This window comes from Coturnix japonica, chromosome 24, assembly GCF_054131305.1.
Source record: "Coturnix japonica strain WE chromosome 24, WE-NBRP24, whole genome shotgun sequence".
Taxonomy (NCBI): domain Eukaryota; kingdom Metazoa; phylum Chordata; class Aves; order Galliformes; family Phasianidae; genus Coturnix; species Coturnix japonica.
The window spans coordinates 2620476-2642827 of NC_140686.1; the positions used below are offsets into that span (position 1 = coordinate 2620476).

General features: G+C 39.6%; 1 protein-coding gene and 1 pseudogene across 2 annotated transcripts in view; both read right to left on the reverse strand.

The window, feature by feature from the left end:
- The window catches only part of LOC146756997 (ankyrin repeat domain-containing protein 26-like), a 41878-nt pseudogene extending 20110 nt beyond the window's left edge, over positions 1 to 21768 (reverse strand). The window contains exons 1-11 of the transcript XR_014936940.1: positions 21335 to 21768; positions 20272 to 20386; positions 19839 to 20012; positions 19621 to 19727; positions 19058 to 19195; positions 18165 to 18313; positions 15185 to 15355; positions 3714 to 3742; positions 3549 to 3612; positions 3425 to 3460; positions 523 to 608 (exon numbers count right to left, since the gene is read on the reverse strand). The product of XR_014936940.1 is annotated as an ankyrin repeat domain-containing protein 26-like (transcript). The remainder of the gene's footprint in view (positions 1 to 522; positions 609 to 3424; positions 3461 to 3548; positions 3613 to 3713; positions 3743 to 15184; positions 15356 to 18164; positions 18314 to 19057; positions 19196 to 19620; positions 19728 to 19838; positions 20013 to 20271; positions 20387 to 21334) is intronic.
- Positions 8185 to 12194, reverse strand: LOC146756998 (uncharacterized). Its single transcript, XM_085523376.1, has 4 exons — positions 11445 to 12194; positions 10895 to 11079; positions 9969 to 10116; positions 8185 to 9087 (listed from the first exon to the last, which is right to left on the reverse strand). The coding sequence occupies exons 1-4, from the start codon at positions 11521 to 11523 to the stop codon at positions 8930 to 8932; spliced, it is 570 nt and encodes a 189-aa protein (XP_085379502.1). The 5' UTR covers positions 11524 to 12194; the 3' UTR covers positions 8185 to 8929.
- Positions 21769 to 22352: the final 584 nt, after the last annotated feature.

Below are 22352 nucleotides of genomic sequence, written 5' to 3' on the forward strand. Positions count from 1 at the left end.
ATTTCCAAGCTCCATTCACTTTGCACATCCGCTACCACCTTCCAATACTTAAGTTCCGCTCTCTACCTGCTGAAATGAATCACATCCCTCTTCCACAGTGCCTTGGATGTATGATGATATTACTTCCTCCACTTCCCTTGAGGTATTACAGAAGACTCCAGACACTCAATGAAGATCCCTACCCAGTCCTGTATGCTCAATACAAACAGGACGCCTAGCCTATATTCCTCCATAATGACCTTCAAAAAATATTTTCGAACACTTACTAACTTGATCAGATAAGGAGATATTTTGCAGAGGCAGAGAAAGCACTGACAGATCATATTTCAGGTTTTTACTTAATCTTTCTAATACACAGAGGAAAATCTGGCGTGTTTTGTCAAAGAAATAATCACATGATATAAAATTTTGCTCCCAAATGAGTATGTATTTTGCATAGGAAAAAACAAAAAACCCACCACATGACTGCACTGTTTCTCAGAATTGCACGCAAGGAAAAACACAATATTTGGTTTCACATACCTGCCTCCCAAAGTTTTCAGTGGCATCCTTGACCATCTCTTTTTTAGCTGATGACGACACATGAACGGTAGATTGTGAGCGCTCACCTACAGTGAAAAAATTACATCTTTATAACGAACATGACTTATTACAAATTAATTATACCTAGAGTACATCCTGAATCATTGCATTTGTGAGAAAATAGCACAAACTAACACAGCCTCTCAAGCGTATGATTATTTAGGATTTGAACATAATATTACAAAACAGTTTGAAGATGCCTCTGTGCGAACTAATCCCTCTCAGGGCATTTTCCCTTTCATTCCTAAGGGAAATTTGATGAAAATCAGTCAGAAATACACCTTTAAGAATCTCAAATGGTTTACATGTAGAACTATATTTATACATACATGACACACTGTATGCTAGACAGCAATCGGCTAGATTCCTCTAGCTACTTTCATTTCTCCTTGTTTTGTGCCACAAAGGGTCTCGTTTAACCCTTTTAGAGTTAGAAATACTTGTACCATAGGAATTATAACACTCTGCAGAAGAAATACAGCTTGCTGAAACCCAAACATAGGAGTTTGAGACAAACTTTCACATATATTTCTTAATACCTGATCTTTGAGCAAATACATGGATTATAGAAAAAAAGCAGACACGAGGAAGGATGAACAGAAAATACATGAAATGATGACATAAAATGAGCTATGAAAAGACTGTTTTTCCTATCTAACTTTGCCACGTCCCACACCATCACTGGACTACATTTCACATGACTACATAAAACAGACAAAACAAGAACTCACAGAATCACAGAAACACAAAGGATGGAAAAGACCTCCAAGATCATGGGTAAATTAGGTTGCTAAGTCACTATCCACCATATTTAAAGAGTTGTGGCAGTCAGGTAAAACCCTTAGTGACAGGAGAAAGGGAAACATCACACTTGTTTTTAAAGAGTTTAAGAAAGGAGGTACTTTCCAAGGCCCAGACAACCTTCTATTATGGAGTGACTAGAGTGGAGGATAAAGAAATAGCAACTGATGTTAGCTACCTAGAGAGCTCATCTCTCTAAATTGGAGAAATATCATGGATGGATTCTTTGGTAGACAGGGAAGTGCTGCCAAGTGGTGTATCTGATATGTTAGTGAAAAGAGATCGCATTCAGACAGATACTGACAGCCTACAGAAGAAGGTCTTATGATGTTTAGCAAGGCCAAGCGCAAGATCCTGCACCTGGGTTGGGAAGTCATCAGCTTCAGCACAGGCTGGACAATGAACAGACTGAGAGCAGTCCTGTGGAAAAGGACTTGGGGATAATGCTGGATGAAGAATTACATATAAGCTGAGAATGCATGCTTGCAGTCCAAAAAGCCAATTGCACCCTGGGCCACAAAAAAAGAAGCACTGCATGGCCAGCAGGCCAAGAGAGGTGGTGTCCCCTTCTACTCCACTCTTTCAAAACCCTACCAGGAGCACCGAGTTCATCTCCGGGGCCCCCAGCACAAAAAATCTCTGGCTAGAGCAGGTCCAGGGAAGGGTCTCAAAAAACAATTTGAGGACTGGAACACTTTTCCTATGAGGAAAGCTGACAGAGTTGGGGAATATAAGAGTTTGCAGAGACCGTATGATGGCCTTTCAATAATTAATGGGGGCTTACACGAAAGACTTTTAACTATGGCCTGTAGTGACAGAGCAAAGGGTAACAGTTTTAAACTAAAAGATCGTTCAGATTAGATATAAGGAATAAATTCTTGATGAGGGTGATGAGGCACTGCAACAGGTTATCCACAGCTGGAAAGTTTCAATTAGGTGATTTTTAAAGGTCCTTTCCAGCCCAATTCTATAATTCAATGATTCTAACCACCTTTTGTGCATCTTACAGAAACAATATCACTGCAGTAGAGAATCTCCTTTTCTTTATGCAAACACACGTACATTTTTTTTCTAGAAAGAAGTTTAACCTCTATTGTCATCAAAAGAAACAGTACCTTTTTTCCCAAGACATGGATGTCAAACAGCTTGGAGCAATTTCCATTCCATACTTAGAAGTTGCAATAGTTTTCTGAACTCTTATCTAATCATCTACTTCATATGCTTGCTTATATAGGTTTTCACCTGATTTGTAATTTTCAGGGCTCGTTGTAGAAATTCTAAGACCTTAATAGGGAACTGTTTTGTATCTCGCTAAAAAATACTTAAATTCACATATATCAGAATTAAGAAACTAAGAACCCATTGAGGTTAGATATACTCTCTCCCATGTATAAAAAATGATCTAGCTGCTTCACTTTTATTTATCTTTCCCAACCAAAAGGAATACCTGCCAACATACTTCCACTCACTACCTCCCACCTACACTCTCTTTCCCATGTCCTTCCACTAGCTCTAAACTCAGTGGCCAGTTTAAACAAAACATGAGAGGATGGCTTTGGAAGAGCATATGTAATACATGTTTTCATACAACTGCCAGAGAGGCAAAGAAAAAGCCAGGTAAATAATCAATCATGCTAATGAAGCATAAGCCTGTGAATCACCCATTCTGTCCCACCTGCAGCTCCTGGACAGCTCCATCTGCAGACCCTAGCCAGGAATCAGACACAGGACATGACCCTATTGCTCCTCTGCAGATTGGTATATTTGGCAATGAGAAGGAAATGAGTAAATGTGGACTGCCTGACAAGGGGCGATGATAGCAGGTATGCTGGAGGAACCTTACACTGTAGAAGGATGTTTAGAAATGTTGAATGGAGCTGTAGTGGAGAAAACACCCAAAGATAGAGCCATATTTCATTAAATCTGCTGCTGAAATAACATCTTGCTAGCAAAACATTAATTTAATATGAAGAATTTACAACTACAATGTATCTGCCCACAAAGGGACATGACAAAAAAAAAAACAACTATTTATAAATACCTTCAATATCATCTACACTCAATTTCTCCTGTGGATCTGCAAAACAAATGAATCAAATGCTTAATTAAATATGCTTATCAGAAAGATTTTGAAGCTAAAATCAGAATATAAAAGACAACATTACCTGATTTTTGCTTTTCTGTTTTTGAAGATGTTTCATTCATCTCTAAAACTGCAGAAACCTTTAACTATGAAAGACAAACCAATGAAAAATAAACACCCATACATTCAAAGTAACTACATATTCATTAATGAGCAGGACAAGTAGATTTCAGTGAAAAGCATTTACCTGCAAATTACTGGGTTTCTCTGAAAAGCCTGGAGATGAAAAATGAAAGCGTTATTTTATTTAATTGAAGATATCTTTTATTCTTTACAACATTAGTAGGCTCTGTAATTGTTTCTTGCACAAATTACTTCATTGAGAGTGAAATAGCTAATATCCAATTATCTTATCACACAGAACTTGTAGTAGTATATAAGAAATACAGAGTAATTCCCATCATCCAACTTTTATTAAAAAAAAAAAAGAATCAAATCACAGAATGACAACATTTCATGTGAAGCATTAAGTCATGTCTATTAAGAGAACAAGATTAAAATATTTTGTTCCTTTTGGAAGCTGAATTCTGCTTTCTGGAAAAATTAATTAGAGCAGATAGCTTTGGCTTCTTAATAACCAATCAAGAAAGAACCCAGCAGAACTATGACTACTTCTATTCTAGCAGTGCATAATGTTGAGGCTACTTTCTCATAAACAGCTTATGGAGAGCAAGGGTACAGACACAGCAACCTCATACAAACATCATTCAATGAGGTAAAAACAATCTGGTTCTCAACTGACCTCTCTGGATCAGTTTGTAAGGAAATAAATGATACAAACATTGCTTGGTTGTAATGCACAACATGTGCGTTATTCCAAATCTTTTTCAAGTTTAGTGTCAAATCTTATTTCCTAACTCACACAACCTACTGCCCTGTGCTGCAGTCATCTTATACTTTACGACTCCATTCATGAAACAAGCATACAAAATGCTTCTACGAATTGTACCACAAAATAATTTTTAGATTTAAATAAATACTAAAAACAAATCATCAAGACTTGATTTTCGAACACTAGGTGGTCAAGTAACATGGAAATACATTAGAAAGACTACCACAGTCACCTCTTCCCCCCTCCCACACTGTTTTCAAGCTTAGCAGAATCATATGAAGCAAACATTAAAGACAACTGGTAAGTTGATTTATGGATTCCAGAAGCTTGCTAAGATTTAGTGTCTGCTTACAAAAATAAAATTGGACTTGCCTATTAGGCTATGTCATTGAATCCATATTATAAGCCATATTGCCAAAGCACTCTCAAAAAGATAAAAGATTTATTCCAATAGCAAAATTTTCCAGCACACTTATGATCAATCAGGATGGCATTAAGAAACTGCCATGAGCTGCAGGTGGAAACCCGCAGAAAAATAACAAGAATTTGCCCACATATTTTAGTTCTTAAAGAAAAACAGGAAACTAAAAAAAATTAAATAAACAAACAAAAAGATTAACCAAATGATATATTTCTTCTGCTGATTATCCAGAAATATCCAAATCCTCAGACAGATAAATCTTAAACCAGATACCACTCCCACCACTTTAAGCAACCACTTAAAGCAAAGAAAAACACCCGAACAAATACATATCCAAAAAGTATACATAATGAACGCAAGAACCGCCTGGACTAATCAAGCAGGCCAGCAAGTTCAGTGTTCACTGCTGTTAATTAACATCAGCCAAGCACTTCATTGCTACAGCACATACTCACTGAACAACAGGACTAACAAGGAAAACAAAAGAAAAAGTTCACTTGTCTATAAACACAGACAAATCCAATCTATCAGATAGTTACCCTTGTTGTGCTCCCCTGAAACACTCTGCAAGCGTACTCCATGTTCAACTGCAGGTGGGAGAAACACAGGAGGAGATGCTTTCCTCGGACCTTCAGAACACGGCTGTACAATACAGTACATACGCGTAAGAATTTGTACAAAACAATTTTTTTAAAATAAAATCTAACAAGGGCTTTTGCATTTTAAATAAAAGGGCAAAAAAATCCTCACAATTCATCTAAACTATTCCATAATGTTGATTAAGGCTGGCAAATCACAGAGCCACACAAGAAATTAACACAGGAAATCAAGATGTTGATTGTGAACAAGAAGCTGCAGCTCTGTGTTGATTGAACATTGGCATCAAATTTGCACCTGGCATTCAAATATCAGCCCACATTGCTGGGGCACATGTCCCACAATGTTGAGTGAGTGCATCACTACATTGCAAAAGCAAGATTTGATTTGCTTAAAGGCCAAAAAGGCAAAGCTGATAGCGATTAAGCTATCTAGAAAGTCTTGTATTTTTAAGAAAGGAGTGGGGAATTAGTTTTTTTCCCAACAACAAAGGCTAGAGGGGAAGTAGCTACAGACCCTGCTCACTCTCATCTTGAGAATTATCAGACAGAAAGGATAAACACAGCCAGCACACTTGGTGTCTGCTGAACATGATTTTCAAAATCGGATTAAGTCTATCTAGAGAAGACAGAGGTTCTATACAGAAAAATCTAAATGTCTGGGTTGCTCAATGTATTGGCATCCGTTAAACTCTGACTGGATCAGCAGAATAGATCTGAATAGTAGGAAAAAAAAAAATTCTCACAAAAATATGCCTGAGAAGTTCATAAGTTTAAAAGCAGCAATAAACTGCTGTATTAAAACTGTGCTAGAAAATCAACTCCAAAGCCTGCAGCCAGGAGGCCAACGTAAGTAGTCTGACATAACTTTGTCCCAGTACTATCTCAACAGAGAACCTACGCTACAGGTATTTCAATGACCCTCAGATACAGGACATCGAGCAGCAGCAACATGGGGTAAATAAGCCTCACCAGGGGCGGGGCTCAATTCAAAGGCAAGCTCTCACGTAGTTCTCATCTGGCTCTCCCACAGACCGGGGAGATGCACATATCACAGAAAGTACCTCAGAATCCCAGGGAGAATCAGACTCTTCCTTTTTCTCTGTTCCTACTGCTGGCAGAGCACCTACAAAAAAATGGACAAAGAGAGACACTGAGAATTTACTGCACTCCACTTTTATACCCCATCAGTCAAACAAAGGATCTGAAAGACGAGTAACAGTACTACAGCAAAGGACAAACCAAGAAATGAGTTACACTCAACGGTAGCTTTACACCCAGTCACATCACAGTATTCTGTTTTCTCCTCTTCATTTCTTTTCCAGCAAAAGATGCATAAGAATGGTGGCTGACATGACAATGTCCCTCGTGTTGGGACAACGTTAAGGAAGAAACTCCAGCATGCTTCAGTCTCAGCATATGGACACCCTGAGTCATCTTCCCTCTTGCCTACACCTCCATCATTTGGCACTTACTATCACATTCCACTCTACAGGACATACCACAAAAGCACGATACAAAACAACCTCACACTAAGAGGAAGCTGCCAACACACACGGCTCCTTGCTTAGTGCTATCAAGGGATACCTCACCTGACCATGATTCATAATCCTGCAACTTCTGACCAGGTACATACATAAGAAACTGACATTTAGGAATGAAACAGAAGCTCACAGCTCCAATACAGTCCAGAACACTGCAAGCATTTTAAATCTTATCACTTCAAAGTCTAGTATCTTCTGACCACCAAACTCCCATCTAGAGCAGACCACAGTCAGTTCTCTCTTCTAAGCTACTCCATTATGTAAAACAAACTCAGGATTGACTCACACAGAAACGCAAGGAAAATTTACAGGAATGAGCCAGACAGGAGCAATGGCGTCCACTCTGGAAAACCATAACTGCTGATTCCAGCCTGAGTGCTGACTATTCACGCTTTTCCAAAATAAACTCTTTGCACATAAAATGCACTAAGAGAAAAGTGAATGCACCGTGAGTGCTGCTTCCACACCTTCTGAGCAGCAACTGACCAATAGCTACACCAGCTCTGAAAACATCTACAGCAACAAGATATCCTCTGGAGACGGACATACTATCTTCTGCTCTGAGACCCTGGGGTGAGTACCTAAGCACCCACCTCTCTCTGAGGTCATGCTCTCAAGCATACAAACGAGTAGCACAGGAGAGATCTCCTACATTTTACAACTGAACAAGGTGAGGCACTGGAAGAGTCTTCTCTGACTTTGAATCAGGTCAGCTCTTGGCTGAAGCCCTGAAAAACCACAGCTTTTCAATCTGATAGTACCCATTAGAAAGGGAATCAATAGTGTCACACACAAGGCACACTAGACTACCTACTTGTTTTGTGCAGATCAAGGAGAACACAGCAACAAAATTAATAAAGAAACTTGCATCATACATAATCATTAGGAACCCAGCACCACCATTTGTGACCTTTAGGAAAGAACGAAAAGCAACAAAAGCTGCAGACCTTCTCTACCACAGCAGGCTAGGGTTCACAGCTAAATCTTAAACCAGATACCACTCCCACCACTTTAAGCAACCACTTAAAGCAAAGAAAAACACCCGAACAAACACATATCCAAAAAGTATACATAATGAACGCAAGAACCGCCTGGACTAATCAAGCAGGCCAGCCAGTTCAGTGTTCACTGCTCTTAATTAACATCAGCCAAGCACTTCATTGCTACAGCACATACTCACTGAACAACAGGACTAACAAGGAAAACAAAAGAAAAAGTTCACTTGTCTATAAACACAGACAAATCCAATCTATCAGATAGTTACCCTTGTTGTGCTCCCCTGAAACACTCTGCAAGCGTACTCCATGTTCAACTGCAGGTGGGAGAAACACAGGAGGAGATGCTTTCCTCGAACCTTCAGAACACGGCTGTACAATACAGTACATACGCGTAAGAATTTGTACAAAACAATTTTTTTAAAATAAAATCTAACAAGGGCTTTTGCATTTTAAATAAAAGGGCAAAAAAATCCTCACAATTCATCTAAACTATTCCATAATGTTGATTAAGGCTGGCAAATCACAGAGCCACACAAGAAATTAACACAGGAAATCAAGATGTTGATTGTGAACAAGAAGCTGCAGCTCTGTGTTGATTGAACATTGGCATCAAATTTGCACCTGGCATTCAAATATCAGCCTACATTGCTGGGGCACATGTCCCACAATGTTGAGTGAGTGCATCACTACGTTGCAAAAGCAAGATTTGATTTGCTTAAAGGCCAAAAAGGCAAAGCTGATAGCGATTAAGCTATCTAGAAAGTCTTGTATTTTTAAGAAAGGAGTGGGGAATTAGTTTTTTTCCCAACAACAAAGGCTAGAGGGGAAGTAGTTATTCTGTTTCACTACTGTGCTAGAAAATCAACTCAAAAGCCTGCAACCAAAGGGCCGATACAAGAAGCTTAACCTAACTTTGTCCCAGTACTATCTCAACAGAGAACCTACGCTACAAGTATTTCGTTGACCCTCAGATACAGGACATAGAGCAGCAGCAATATGGGGTAAATAAGCCTCACCAGGGGCAGGGCTCAACGCAAAGGCAAGCTCTCACGTAGTTCTCATCTGGCTCTCCCACAGACTGGGGAGATGCACATTTCACAGAAAGTACCTCAGAATCCCAGGGAGAATCAGACTCTTCCTTTTTCTCTGCTCCTACTGTGGGTTGGGCTTCTACAAAAAAAAAAGGAGAAATACAGACACTGAGAAATATACTGTACTACACTTTTATACCCCATCAGTCAAATAAAGGATCTGAAAGACGAGCAGTAATTCTACAGCAAAGAACAAACCAAACAGTGAGTCCCACTCAAGGGTAACTTTACATCCAGTCACATCACATTATTCTCTTCACTCCTCTTCATCTGTTTTCCAGCAGAAGATGCCCAAGCATGACAGCTGACATGGCTACGTTCACCATGTTTGGACAATGTTCTGTGCAGCATCTGACCAATAGCTACACATGCTCCGAAGAAGTCTACTGCAACAAGCAGTGCTCTGGAGTCAGACAATGGAAATAGTATCTTCTGCTTTCACACCCTGAGGTCTATGCCAAATTACCCAACTCTCTCTGAGCTGGTCATGCTCTCAAGCCCACAAAGGTTTAGCAAAGGAGAGATCTCCTACATTCTACAACTGAACAAGTTGAGGTACTGGAAGAGTCTTCTCTGAGTTTGAATCAGGTCAGCTCTTGGCTGAAGCCCTGAAAAACCACAGCTTTTCAATCTGACAGTACCCATTCGAAAGGGAATCAGCAGTGCCACACACAAGACACACTAGACTACCTACTTGTTTTGTTCAGATATAGGAGAATACAGCAACAAAATTAATAAAGAAACTTGCATCATACGTAATCATTAGGAATCCAGCACCACCATTTGTGACCGTTAGGTAAGAACGAAAAAAAACAAAAGCTGCAGACCTTCTCTACCACAGCAGGCTAGGGTTCACAGGTAACAGGAAAGTTTATCATCTTTGAGGATAATCATCATTTTATTTTATTTACTGAACATTAATACTTATAGAGGAGCAATCAGGATCATATTTAAACTCACTTCTCGCATAAGCTGTGTCTTCTGAAACTTTACGGACTTGATGTTTATTACTAGAAACAGAATGTTTCACATCCCCCAAAACTGTCGTTTGCAGCTTCCTTCTAGTATCTTCCTTCTCCTGTTCTTCTTTCCATTTAGGTGACTCCTTCTAAAACAGATTGACCAAAACAGCTGAAAAGCACAGAAATCAATATCTACTTCACCACCCATTAACAACTTGGAAAACGGTTTTCTTGGGTAAGACTTAAATGAAGCAAAGTGCAACATGGTTTCTAAAGGCCTACAATTTTCAGTGGGAATCTGCACAATTAAACTGCAGTGCCTCATGTTGTAAACTTCATCTCTGGCTATGCAAAACCTCTGAGAAGCACTTCCTTGTGTCAATCTAAATGCAGTTTCATTGATATTATTCAGAAAGTCTTCTTTCTGCCTACATATCTCACAATTTCACTAGTTTCCTGCCCTCAATTTCATTCAAAACTTCCTTTTGTTTCTTCATTTCCAGTCATTACCTCATGAATTCTACTAAATGGCTACAACTTCTAATGGATATTATCCATTCCCTCAGTTTTACATAACAGAAAGTGCACAGATTCCAGAAAGAATGAAGTTTCCTGTCTTTCTCCTTCCAAAGCTCTCCAATCTCATAATAAAAATATTGAAAATAATGTCTGAGTTTGGCTATGAACAAGATGTTTTCAGTATCAAAATACAATGATTGAATACAAATACGTGATTGAGTATTAACAGGAAAATAGTTTACTGTCGCTTACCTGTATTACCCTTAACAAACTCTTCCAATTGAATCATCCCTGTACACTTACTTTTGTGCTTGAGGGAAATGCTGCCCATAGATTTTCCTCATATCTATTTAGGCCCAGGTTTTCACTTTCTTGTTTTAGTGTTTCATGGAATTTATTATGTACCTCTTTGCACTGCCCTTCTTCCTCTTCCACCAATTCATCTTCCTCAAGGTTGCCTGAATCTGAGACATCTTGTTTCAACAACTCTCCACATTCTCCTCTGCTCAGATTTGCACCTGTTGGTTTTTTTTGTTTGAGGCTTTTCTTCTGTGACTTAGGAATTTCAATTCTAGAACTATCACCACCACCTTAAAGCATGAGAAAGGGAAAGAGGAATATGAATCAAATGGGTTATATAAATAGCAGCAGGCATTTTACCCATTAAAAACACAGGAAAGTAGTCATCTGGGACTGTATGGAAAAGAAGCCAGGTAAGGGCAGGATGGGAGAAGGACACATCAGACACAAAGGCTTAGGAGGGGACTCAGTATGGTCATTTCCATTATCTTACTTATTTTATTCTGACATGACCATCTGTTCTGTTCTTATAACACTACTTTCCTCAATTACTACAGCCAAGTGAAAACAACAACAACAAAAACCGAAATGAAATTACTTAGTAAGTTTACTTTTGTATGTCATTGTATTATGAAGTACTTTCCAAATAACTTACCAGTATTTCTGAACTTTTGGGGAACATTCATTAACGATGTCAAGTTTGGCTTCTGTGGCTTCTGCAAATAAAAACACATTTTAAAAGAATTATTTGATCTGGTTTTGTTTGCTTTTTTGTTTTGAAGCAAATCCTTTACTTACATCAAATCTTGAACAGTAAATACAACCAGGCTGTCCCCTTTTGAAAGGACTCAGATACTTGCTAGATCCTTCAACTTTAATTACACAAACATTCCTCTCCTCTTGTGTACAAGTCAGTGACTATTCAAAACTATCTGTAAATGCGTAACAATTCTAAAAAGGTATTTTAATCCATTGGTAAAATACAACTACACTCGCGATTACTTACTTGTAAGTATGCACAACTCAAGTATCAATTAAAGTTCCTGAAGCTTGAAGAATAAATTAGTTAATATAACTCCACTTAGTGAAATATCTGTAAATTTCAAAATAATGCTAGAAATTTGAATCACTTCCCCTAAAATCAATGTAAGAAAATAGAAAAAATTTTAAAGTACACATGCTTACATCTCCAGCATTACAGAGTGTGCTGAACTAACAAACTAAAGTTCCTAATCACTGCAGAATCCCAGTGCAACAGACTAAATACTCCAGACGCCATTGAAAAAACTGGTAATCCTTTGGAACATTCATAAAAACAGCAGGATAAGCACATGGAGCTTATAAAGAGAAAAATCCAAATATTCAAAAAATGAAGATAGTCATGCAGTGTGAGATTATATACAAGCACGGAATGTCATCCCACAGAAGGAAAAAAGAAAGAAAGAATAATTATTTGAGCAACTCAAGTATCGAACACTTGAGGAACCTAGTGAGGAAGGAAAGAGAACCAGGTGATGAACAATTTCACTAGATTTTGATAAATAAATGTTCTTTTTCATTATCGTGTTCTTTTTCATTAATCATCCTATCATGTAAATTAGGGGAAACAATTGTGAAGTTTGAAAGAGAACAGAACAGGTTATTTATTAACTTATCAATTCCTAGGGTTGGCAAATCTCACTCAATGAACAACTAATACAATGTGGTAGTTTATCTTAATATCTACTCTTTTGCCTCAAACCACAAATCTACTGCATGTTCTGCCAAAGCAACAATTTTTAGGAAAAACTTACAGCAGAAGAAAGGTTGGCAGATGAGAGACTCTTCTTAAGGAGGAAAAAAAAAAAAAAAAAACAAAAACAAAGAATTGGCTGGAAAAAGAGTTTCCTTCTATCTCATAGGAAATTGCCTTCAAATCACTTATTTTACACAACTATTTTCCCATAAAGGCACCATACCTTGGCTGTAAAATCCAGTTCTTCTTCCTCAGAATTATTCCAGGTGCCATTACTGCCCTCTTTTTCAGAACTTCAAAAACAACGAAAAGTAAGTACTGGTCCTCTCAAATAATTCCTCAAATAAGCATTTGGTATTTTTATAAGACTCACCTTGTTGAGTATCCTTTGAAAAAGTCATCCATTGCTGTTCAAATATAAATCGACATCTTGAGATTAGATTTTGCATACTAAAAATTAACCAATACAGACATTTAACATGAAAACAGCTCATAAGAGTACAGAAGCTGAAGTGGCCAATTCAATAAGAACAGCATGAAGGAAAGTATTTACAAAACAAATGCTTTTTCAAATTATACTGAAAAACAAATCAGACATATCTACAATATCTACCATTTTTTGCTGCCGTACCTTGCTATGGATTATAAATAAATATAAAGTATATTTATAAATACAAAGAAAATCAAAAAGCATACTCAGGAGCTATAGGTTATCCCTAGCTAGAAGAATCACCAGCATTTCTCTACAGTGAATCAAAAAAAGATATACTTGAGACAAAAGGAGCATTAGCAGGGCATGCTATACTACACCCCCAAGTTTTTATCAGTTCAGTGAAGGTAGTAACTCACACCTAAGACTATAGGATAGGTCAGGTCAAAAGGGATCACTGGAAGTCTCTCAGCCAACTACTTAAAGCCAGCTCAGCTTTGAGGTCAGGAAAAGTTGGTCAGGGTTTTATTCAGTCTAGTCTTGAACACCTCCAAGAGAAGGTTCACAACTTCTCTATTTTGCCATCCTTATCATGGCAACACTTTTCATCTCCAGCTAGAAACCATCTTGCTTCCATTTATACCTCTTGCCATCTTCGCTTCCTGTCAAGTATCACAGGGAAGCATCTGGCTTTGTCTTCTCATCTGCATTGGACGCTGCAGTTAGGGCCCTTCAAAGCTGCCTCTTCTTCAGGCTGAGTAAGTCCACTTTCTCAGCCCTCTCTCACAGGGCAAATACTCCTTCACAAATATGATGGCTCCCTAGAGAATTAGCTTGCTATTGATCCATCGACCTCTCACGTAGAAGGAACTCAAAATTACAGCCAAGGCACAGTCAAGTGAGTGCTAAACAGGGGCTGACAATCGCTTCTCTCAGTCTCCTGGCTTTGCTACTCTTAGCACAGTGCAAGCTGCAGCCCTTAGCTGCCAGAGCACCCTGCTGCCTCATGCTCAGCTTGCCTTCTGACAGGTCTGTGTCCTTTCTCAGCAGAGCTGCTCCCCTGCCGTGCAGTCCCATCATGTTTTGTAGGAAGGGGCTTTTTCACCCCAAATGGGTCTTGGTATTTGCCCCCGATGGATTTCTTAAGATGCCTGCCAGTCTATTGCCCTGGCTCATTGAAGTCCCTCTGAATGCCAGCTCTGTGCTGAAGCATATCCAACAATCGCTCTTACTTCAGATCATTAGCAACCCTGATGAGAGCGCCCTGCAGTAAATCCTTCAGGTCACCGTTCTAATGAAAACTGCAGTCTAGGAACACAATTTTTGAAGCGCTAACACCTCTTAACAACTAAAACATAATAGAAGGACTTTCTGATTCCCAGCACAGAAGGGAAAACAGACATATCTGATCTCCACATAGAAATCATAATTCCTGAAGTTTCTGAACTGTTAAATATTATAACAAAAAGAAGGGTTACTACTAACAACCTACAAATGAGTGTACAAATTTTGCCTTTCCTAAACACTGTATGCGAGAATATTCCCTGATCTGAACACAGCTTTCTGAGATGCAGTACAGTATAAATGTTCAAAGAAATCTCATGGAGAAAAAAGCTAGAGGCTGAAACTTCCCATCTGAGGGCATCTTAAATGGTTCAAATGCTAACAATCTGATTTTTGATGTTTTCCACTACAGAAAACACAGAATATTCTTAAATGCTAATGGAATCCTGCTGTATGTAAAGCTAAATAACTAACTCAGTACTATGACTCTATCTGCTAACTTTCCACGCAGAACAGAAAATTGCTGCTGTGTGGAACAGTTAAACTCTGGACGAACGACTTCAGTTACATCTTCAATGAGTACCACTAGAAGTAAGGAAAACAGCTCATTAAATTACCTACACTTTTGCTTTCAACATATAAACACTGCCAATGATCCTGCTATCCTTTAGAAGGTGAGACAGGAATTTGATGAGATAGCTTTCAGCTAGACCAAAACCACAGCCATGATGCACTGACACAGAAATGAGATCTAGTCTCCAGGGACCCGTTTCCACTTTAACTGAAGCCTATATCACCATTTCTGAGCAAGAGGAGAACAGATTACAAAACAAACAACCCCAAAACCAACACTATCACAAGTGATAAAAGCAAATGCTGAATTCAGTAATAAGGGACTCATGCAAAACATGCAAAGAAACAAAAGCTGCCCCAAATCCACTCTAACTCATAGATCTTAAATCATCAAGATACAGATCTGCAAGATAATAAGCACCTATGATGAATAAGTATTTGTGTATCACAAGACATGTGTGGTATTTAAAATACTGCTGTGCAGAATGAATACCTTCACTCGATTCTCCTGTTCTCAGAGTCTGCTCAGGGGACCGTTGCATTTCTATATCCATTAAGGGAAAGGCATGGAAAGGACAGACAACAATGACATCAGAATAAATGCGGAATCTCACAAGTTTGGAAAATACAAAAAGCACACACACAAAGCTACAGCACTGGGAGAATGCGCTGTGACTATGACATGCATTTGTGTGCATGTGTACATCTGTGTGTCAAAAGAGAAACTGTGGAACACTACCTTGACATCAAATTCTTTCACAATAAATCTGTTACTTTTCTCTGGAGCAGAAGGTTGTCCTACTTACATGGATTTTATCACATACACATGCAGTGCTGTGGAAAAACAGCTACTATCAGAAACATACACTTAAGAGAAAGTTTAAAAGAATCATAGGATGGCTTGGGTTGAAAAGAACCTCAAGATGATTTCTCATCCCTTCTGGCTTTTCTCTGTTTCCTTAAGAGGGAATACAGGAAAAGTTTTATCTGACCTCAGGAGATAAAAATCACACAGAAGTGGTAATTTACTTTTGTAAAGAGTTTTACAATGCTGAGACAATTCCTCTAATCATAGAAACACTAAGGTTGGAAAAGATTATCAAGTCCAATTGCAAATGACTCAGGGAAACACTGAACAATACACTAGTATGTGCTGCAGTGGCCAAACATACTGTCACTGCAAACATACTAGAAACAGAAATAGCACAACTACTGTTTTCCTCAAAAAGAAATTGTTACTTAAAATCTAAGAGATCGGTCATTCAATACGTTCTGGAAGCCAATCTGTACGTGATTAATAAAAGGGTTCATGTTCTGACATCCAAATAATCATGAGCAAACTTGTTGAAAAATGCTGACCTGTTCAACATTCTTCAGAATCTCCTCTTCTAATTAGAAAGTACAAAAGTAGCAGAAAGGATAAGGTCAAAATTTTAGATAGCAGAAAAATAAAACAGAAGAGCAAAAGACAATAAAAGAATTCCAAAGTGGGTATTTCTCTGGTCTCTCTCTCAACATCCCGGCTTCTCTAAAGGACACTTTTAAGACTGTTACTGTGGCATATTAAAAGGACTCTCATGATTCAGGGTGTGGATGCAATCAGAGACTGCAGAATTAATTCCAATATTGTTTCTACTACGCTACTGAACTTTCTCTCTGCTCCCTCCTACTCCTCATGCTGGTGTCATCTTTAAGAGACTGAGCACAGGGAGAATCACAGAATGGTTTGAGTTGGAACAGACCTTTAATATCATCTAAATCCAACTCCCTGCTATAGGCAGGGACACCTCCCTCTAGACCAGGTTGCTCAAAGCCCCATCCACCTTTGGCTTTGAATGCTTGCAGGGAGGGAGCATTTACAACCTCTCTGGGCAACCTGTTCCAGTGTCTCATCCCCCTCACAGTAAAGAATTTCTTCCTGATATCTAGTCTAAATGTACCCTCTACTTGGAAGAAGAAACCCTCAAATCACATATTTTAAATTAACCCAGGCCTGTTAGTCCTTACAATGGGGTACCAGAGCAACTATCTACGTGCATGGAAGGTAGCAACTGAGTGGATTTGGATAAAAAAAAGTATTTCAATGATTAAACCAACTGTATCGAGCCCCACTGAAAAACAAGCAAACAAAACTTCAAAACCAAGCTACGAAGAAACTTTTTCAACCACTCTCTAGTTCAAAGTAACTGCTCCTAAGTCAAAGGCAACATCACTTGGGTCTAAAATCTATACTTCCATCTGGGATAAGTCCAGGAAGAAAAAATATGCCATGTATTCTTTGTTCATATTTCTCAGTCTTTATAATAAAAAAGTAATGACTTGTGTTTGAACAGTCTGCTGCCCATCTGACACATGATTCTCACAAAACCCTTAAAAATAAGGAACAAATAAAACCTCGTACGTTGGGGCTTGAAACGTAAACTGCAAGGCAATCTCATTCATACTAAAATAGCAACTTTCTAAGATTCATTTAGGGCAATTTGAGCTTATAAACGCTGCCTGGATTTTACAAATTCATTGAAGGAATGTATTTCTTTTATTTACAAGGCAATGAGAAAATGTAACAGTTTTTCTGGATCACAAAGTCTTTCTCAGTTGTTGTTTTTTTTTCTTTTTTAAATAAAAGTAATTGAAAAAAACATTATTTGATTATAAATCAAACCATGTCCACGGTATATACGGTATATACAAACAATGTACTGTTGTTGCTTATGAAGTTATTTTTCCACGACAATTTTTGTTACGTCTCCACAACACAAACAAAAGCAATTGTAATTGAAGGTGAGAAATTATGTCTCCCAAAAAAGGAGCTTTATGCAGGTGAAACTATTAAAATTAAAACAAAGTGACAGAAATCCAGTGGTAATCAACAAAAGATGCATCTTCTTGCAATTCATCTGCTGCTTCGCTGCTACAGAAGATAAAACTACTATTTGGGATGAAACTACAGCTTTTGCAATTGGATTTTCTGAACAACAATCTAAATGAGCATCTCTAAGAAAAATTGCACACCCATAAAACAAGGCTACTTTAACCTATTTTGTTACTTCTCTTCCCTCCTCCCCCTTGCTAAAGGGACAATTTAAATAAATGGGCAACTTGATGTGCTGAAAGTGACAACTGTATGAGCAGATGGATGTAGTGCACACAAATCACAACTGTCCCCACAGCCTGTGGAGATGCAGTGTAAACTAGCAGCAAGCAAACACATTCATAACACTTCTTATTACAGTCCACCTGATGCTTCCACTGAAGTCCACACTGAGCACGGTGAATTTAAAAGATGCAAACCAACCTAAGGAAGGGGCCACCACGATTCTGCCCATTAGCTCTACCACAGTTAAGTATCCTACCTCCTCTGCTCGAAGCAGCTGCACCCAACGTAAAGCCAGCAGCTCTTGCCTGGTGAGGAGTCACTGGCACAGGGATGCCTCCTTTAGCACCTGCAGAAGCTTCCCCTGCGTTCTCATGGTCTGCATATTCTGCCAGTGTTTTACTAAGACTATGGAGAGCAAAAAAGGAAATGCATTTGGGAAAAATAATCCCATAGCTACATAAACACTTAATGGGATAATAAGAGCCTTATACTATCCATCCTAAACATAACCATAGCCAAAACAATTTTCATATTCAGTAAGTGTAACATACTCTACTTTTTGCAAACCGTAACATACTCAAATATAATGGACACATCTATTTTATAGATGCACATCCAGATCTATGAAGTTATTTACTTCTGCTCGGTACCCTTTGCAGTCCAGTTTTTACAAATACAACCACTCTTATGAATGAACACCCATGGGTAAAATACTTATGTGTAGGAGGAGTTAAACTGCTTAGTAATTTAACAAAAGAAATAACAGCTAGATCTCCTCTGAAACAAAACAGGTGGTTCCTGGTCAGTGGAACTGAAGACAGTAATAACAAGGGTTCTGTTTTGAGAAGAATTTACAAACATTTCAGTTTTTCAAGTTGAACTTCTGCGTCTGTGGGCTACAGACACATTTTAATAGTGTATAGCAGGCAGACATCAGCTTAGAAACAAACACTTGAAATCTTACAGAGAATTTTGAGCAGAAGCCCTTTTCTCAACTTTCAAATTAACACCAGACACATGAACAGTATACGTGAGAAGATGTCAATGAACACATCTTCAAAATAGCACCGTTAAACTTGGTGCTGTTACCAAAAAGGTTCAAACTCAACACTGGTAACTAAAAACCTAGCAATAAATTTAAAAGTTTACCTAGCATTTCCATGAATGATAGCATAGTCCTCAGCTGTCCATCCATTAACGTCTTTATGGAAAATTTCAGCACCATAGCGAAGAAGCATTTCTACCAACTTAAGCTCCCCACCGGCCGCTGCAGTCATAAGTGGGGTTCTACAGCATCCAAAATACAAGACAAACCATACAATTTAGTCAGACATTGTAATTATTTTAATTCCCATTTGCTCAATCTCAAAGAAAATCACTTTATGAACAGAAAAAAAAGCTTCTATATTAACAACACTTGCATACAAACTTGGCATCAATTTGAAAAACTCTCTCTGGCATAACAGCAATGTTGCTGGCACAATAGCAATTTTCCTGCCACAGCGGCTACCAGAAACAATGTTTTCTTGCAGTTCTCAATGCAGAAAACATGCAATAATGCATGTCACCTGCCAAGCTGAGACCTGCTTTCGCCAGTCACTCAACGAGCTCTTTCTCTGTGTCTTTCTACTTCAATGCTCATTCCCATCCCTCCCATCAGTCCAACCTGAAGACAACTAAGGTGACCTGCAGAGTTTAGACCATCTCCTCACCTTTCACACAGATCTCGAGTGTGAACATCAGCTCCTTTTTTAAGAAGGAGCTCTACCATTTCTTTGTGATTTTCAGAGATAGCAAGAGTAAGAGGAGTACATCCGTCCTGAAAGAACAGAAATAATTCAAGTTAAAAATCAAAAGAAACAAACAAAAAATCTACAATAAAAATATCAATGCAACTTTTTGAACTTCTCTATTGAATATCGAAATGTACCTTATTCTGAGCATTGATACGGGCACTGTGCTCAATTAACATCCCTGCTAGAAATGTGTTAGGAGTTACAGCAGCCAAGTGAAGGGCAGTGTTGCCACCAGCATCTGCCAGGTTCGGATCAGCACCATGCTCTAGCAGGATCACTGCACATCTTTCTTTCTGGCATTGTACTGCCTGGAAACAACACACACACACACACAAAAAAAAAAAAAAGGTAAAATTTCCAGCAGTCATATTTCACTGTGTCACTACTACTACAACTTCCCATTCCTGGAATATAAAAGCATCTGCCAAGATTAGCTAGCACATGCCAAAGCCACACTGATTACAGCATGCATGCTTCTACACAGACTTACTTAAAGAATCTGGAAAGACATCATTTAATACATAATCAATAATTCCTACTTGCAGCAACATAGTATGTTCTACTTACCTTCATCAGTGGAGATCTGTTATCACTGTCAAAAAGATTTAGCTTACACTTGTTTTCTACTAGAAACGTAACGACATCCTCACGTCCATTTGCACAAGCAAGATGCAGTGGTGTCCTAAAAGTGAAACGTGTAAATTGAAACAGACAGCTAAATAAATATTTTCACTCTGTGGTACATGAACAGGGCAAATTGCATTTCTTTATCCCAATTACCTCCCAAAATAAACAAAATAAAATAAAAACAAGCTTATTCCATTACCAGCGTGCACCAAACCATGTCCCTTAGTACAACATCTACATGTTTCTTGAACACCTCCAGGGACGGTGACTTTACCACCAACCTGGGCAGCCCATTCCAGTGCACAACCACTCTCTGGAGAGGCTTATCCTAGCATCCAACGTGAACCTCCCCTGGTGCAAGCTGAGGCTGTTCCCTCTTGTCCTAACAGCTCCCATCACGGGCAGGCTGATGAGTACCCTCCATAAGACCAGCTTCCTCCAAGGCAGAGAAGATGAGGACGAAATAACAGGCAGAACGTCAAATAACTCATCATGCCTTGTCACAGACATGGAACAACTCGAGGGTGACTGTCCCCACTGAGAAATTCCCAAATAAGTATACAAGATCCTTCACCTCCGAACAGAAGCCTGACAATATTGATCTGAGCACTGTATTTATTATTTATTTAGCACAGTGTACCGCAAAGAGCTCGAATGAGTAATTTAACTGTAACAAACACAACTTTGTGCAGGAGCCCCTCCTCACCCAAAAGCAGCCGTTACCAAGCACTGGGGAATATGACAACCTAAAGGAACCACCATCAGCTTCGCAAGCAAGAAAGCCTTCATGAAGCCAGCAGCCTTATCGCTGCCTTTTCTCACCAGCCCCCAACAGAGCTCCCAGCTCGGAGGAATGCCGAGCAGCCCTACGAGGGATCCAGGCCGGGAGGGCACATCGGAGCGGCCTCTACCGGCCGTCCCAGCCACGCACGGTCCCCGTTAACAGCAGCCCTCTGTGCCCAGGTCATGCAGCGGGGATCCCGGCCCGGCCCGCCGCCCTTACCGCTGCGCCTTGTCGCGCTCGTCGATGTCGTGCTTCTTCAGTCCTTGCTGCACCAGGGCCAGGTCTCCGGCGGCGGCCCCTCGGTGCAGCTTGGTCAGCTCCTTCCGGCGGATCTCGTACGCACCGGCGGAGCACGCCGAGGCGGCGCTGCCGGGCGGCGGATCCCGTTTTTTCTTCTTTACGAAGCTGAGTATCTTCTTCATGTCGTCTTAAAACACTGCCGGGCCGAGCCCCGAGCAGGACGCGGAAACACGGCGCACGCTCAGGAAGCCGCGGCCCAACCCACAGGCTGCAGGGCAGCCTCAGGCTCCCAGCCGGAGCCGGGAGCCCCACGTATGCGTTATACGTGCGATATTAAGCGATGCTAAGCGATATGAAGCGATACTAAGCGATACCAAGAGGATACACACCCGCGGAGAGCAGGAGTGTGCGCGTCTGTAGGCTCGGCTGCCTCAGAAAGCGGTTGGCAACGGTGTGTCCTGGGGCCGTTGCCTTTGGAATAGTCACGGGGATAACCGTCTGCAGGGTTATTTCTTGCCCTACTTGTGGGTATTATTTAATAGGGATCTCAAAGCACGCGTTTTTAACCTGTTACTAAACCAGTTGTCAGCTTTCTGTCTTCAGTTTTCCCATCTTCCCCTCCCCCCCTCCACCTTTGTTCATACTGTTTATTAAATCTTTAATATGGGTGATTTTGAATAATATTTTAAATTCATTCCTGTTAAAAACAAATAGTTCCATTTAATTTTTATTTTTCTTCAGAAATTGGTATTTCCTGTCACAGTTCCTCATATTCTCAGTGTGTTCTCTTTGGTAATCTGGAGCTTTCTCTAAGAACCATTGAGCAATTGCTATTCCTGTTGCTGTCTGCGTGAGGTGATTCCTCTTCTCTTACCCAGTACTAGATCCACGTAGCACAGTAAGATTTTCAAGTAAGGGCTTAAATGTGGCTTAAGTGTTGCGTAAGCATTGGCATTTGGGTTAGTCTGCTAAAGACTCACCTTTCCTTTGACATAAC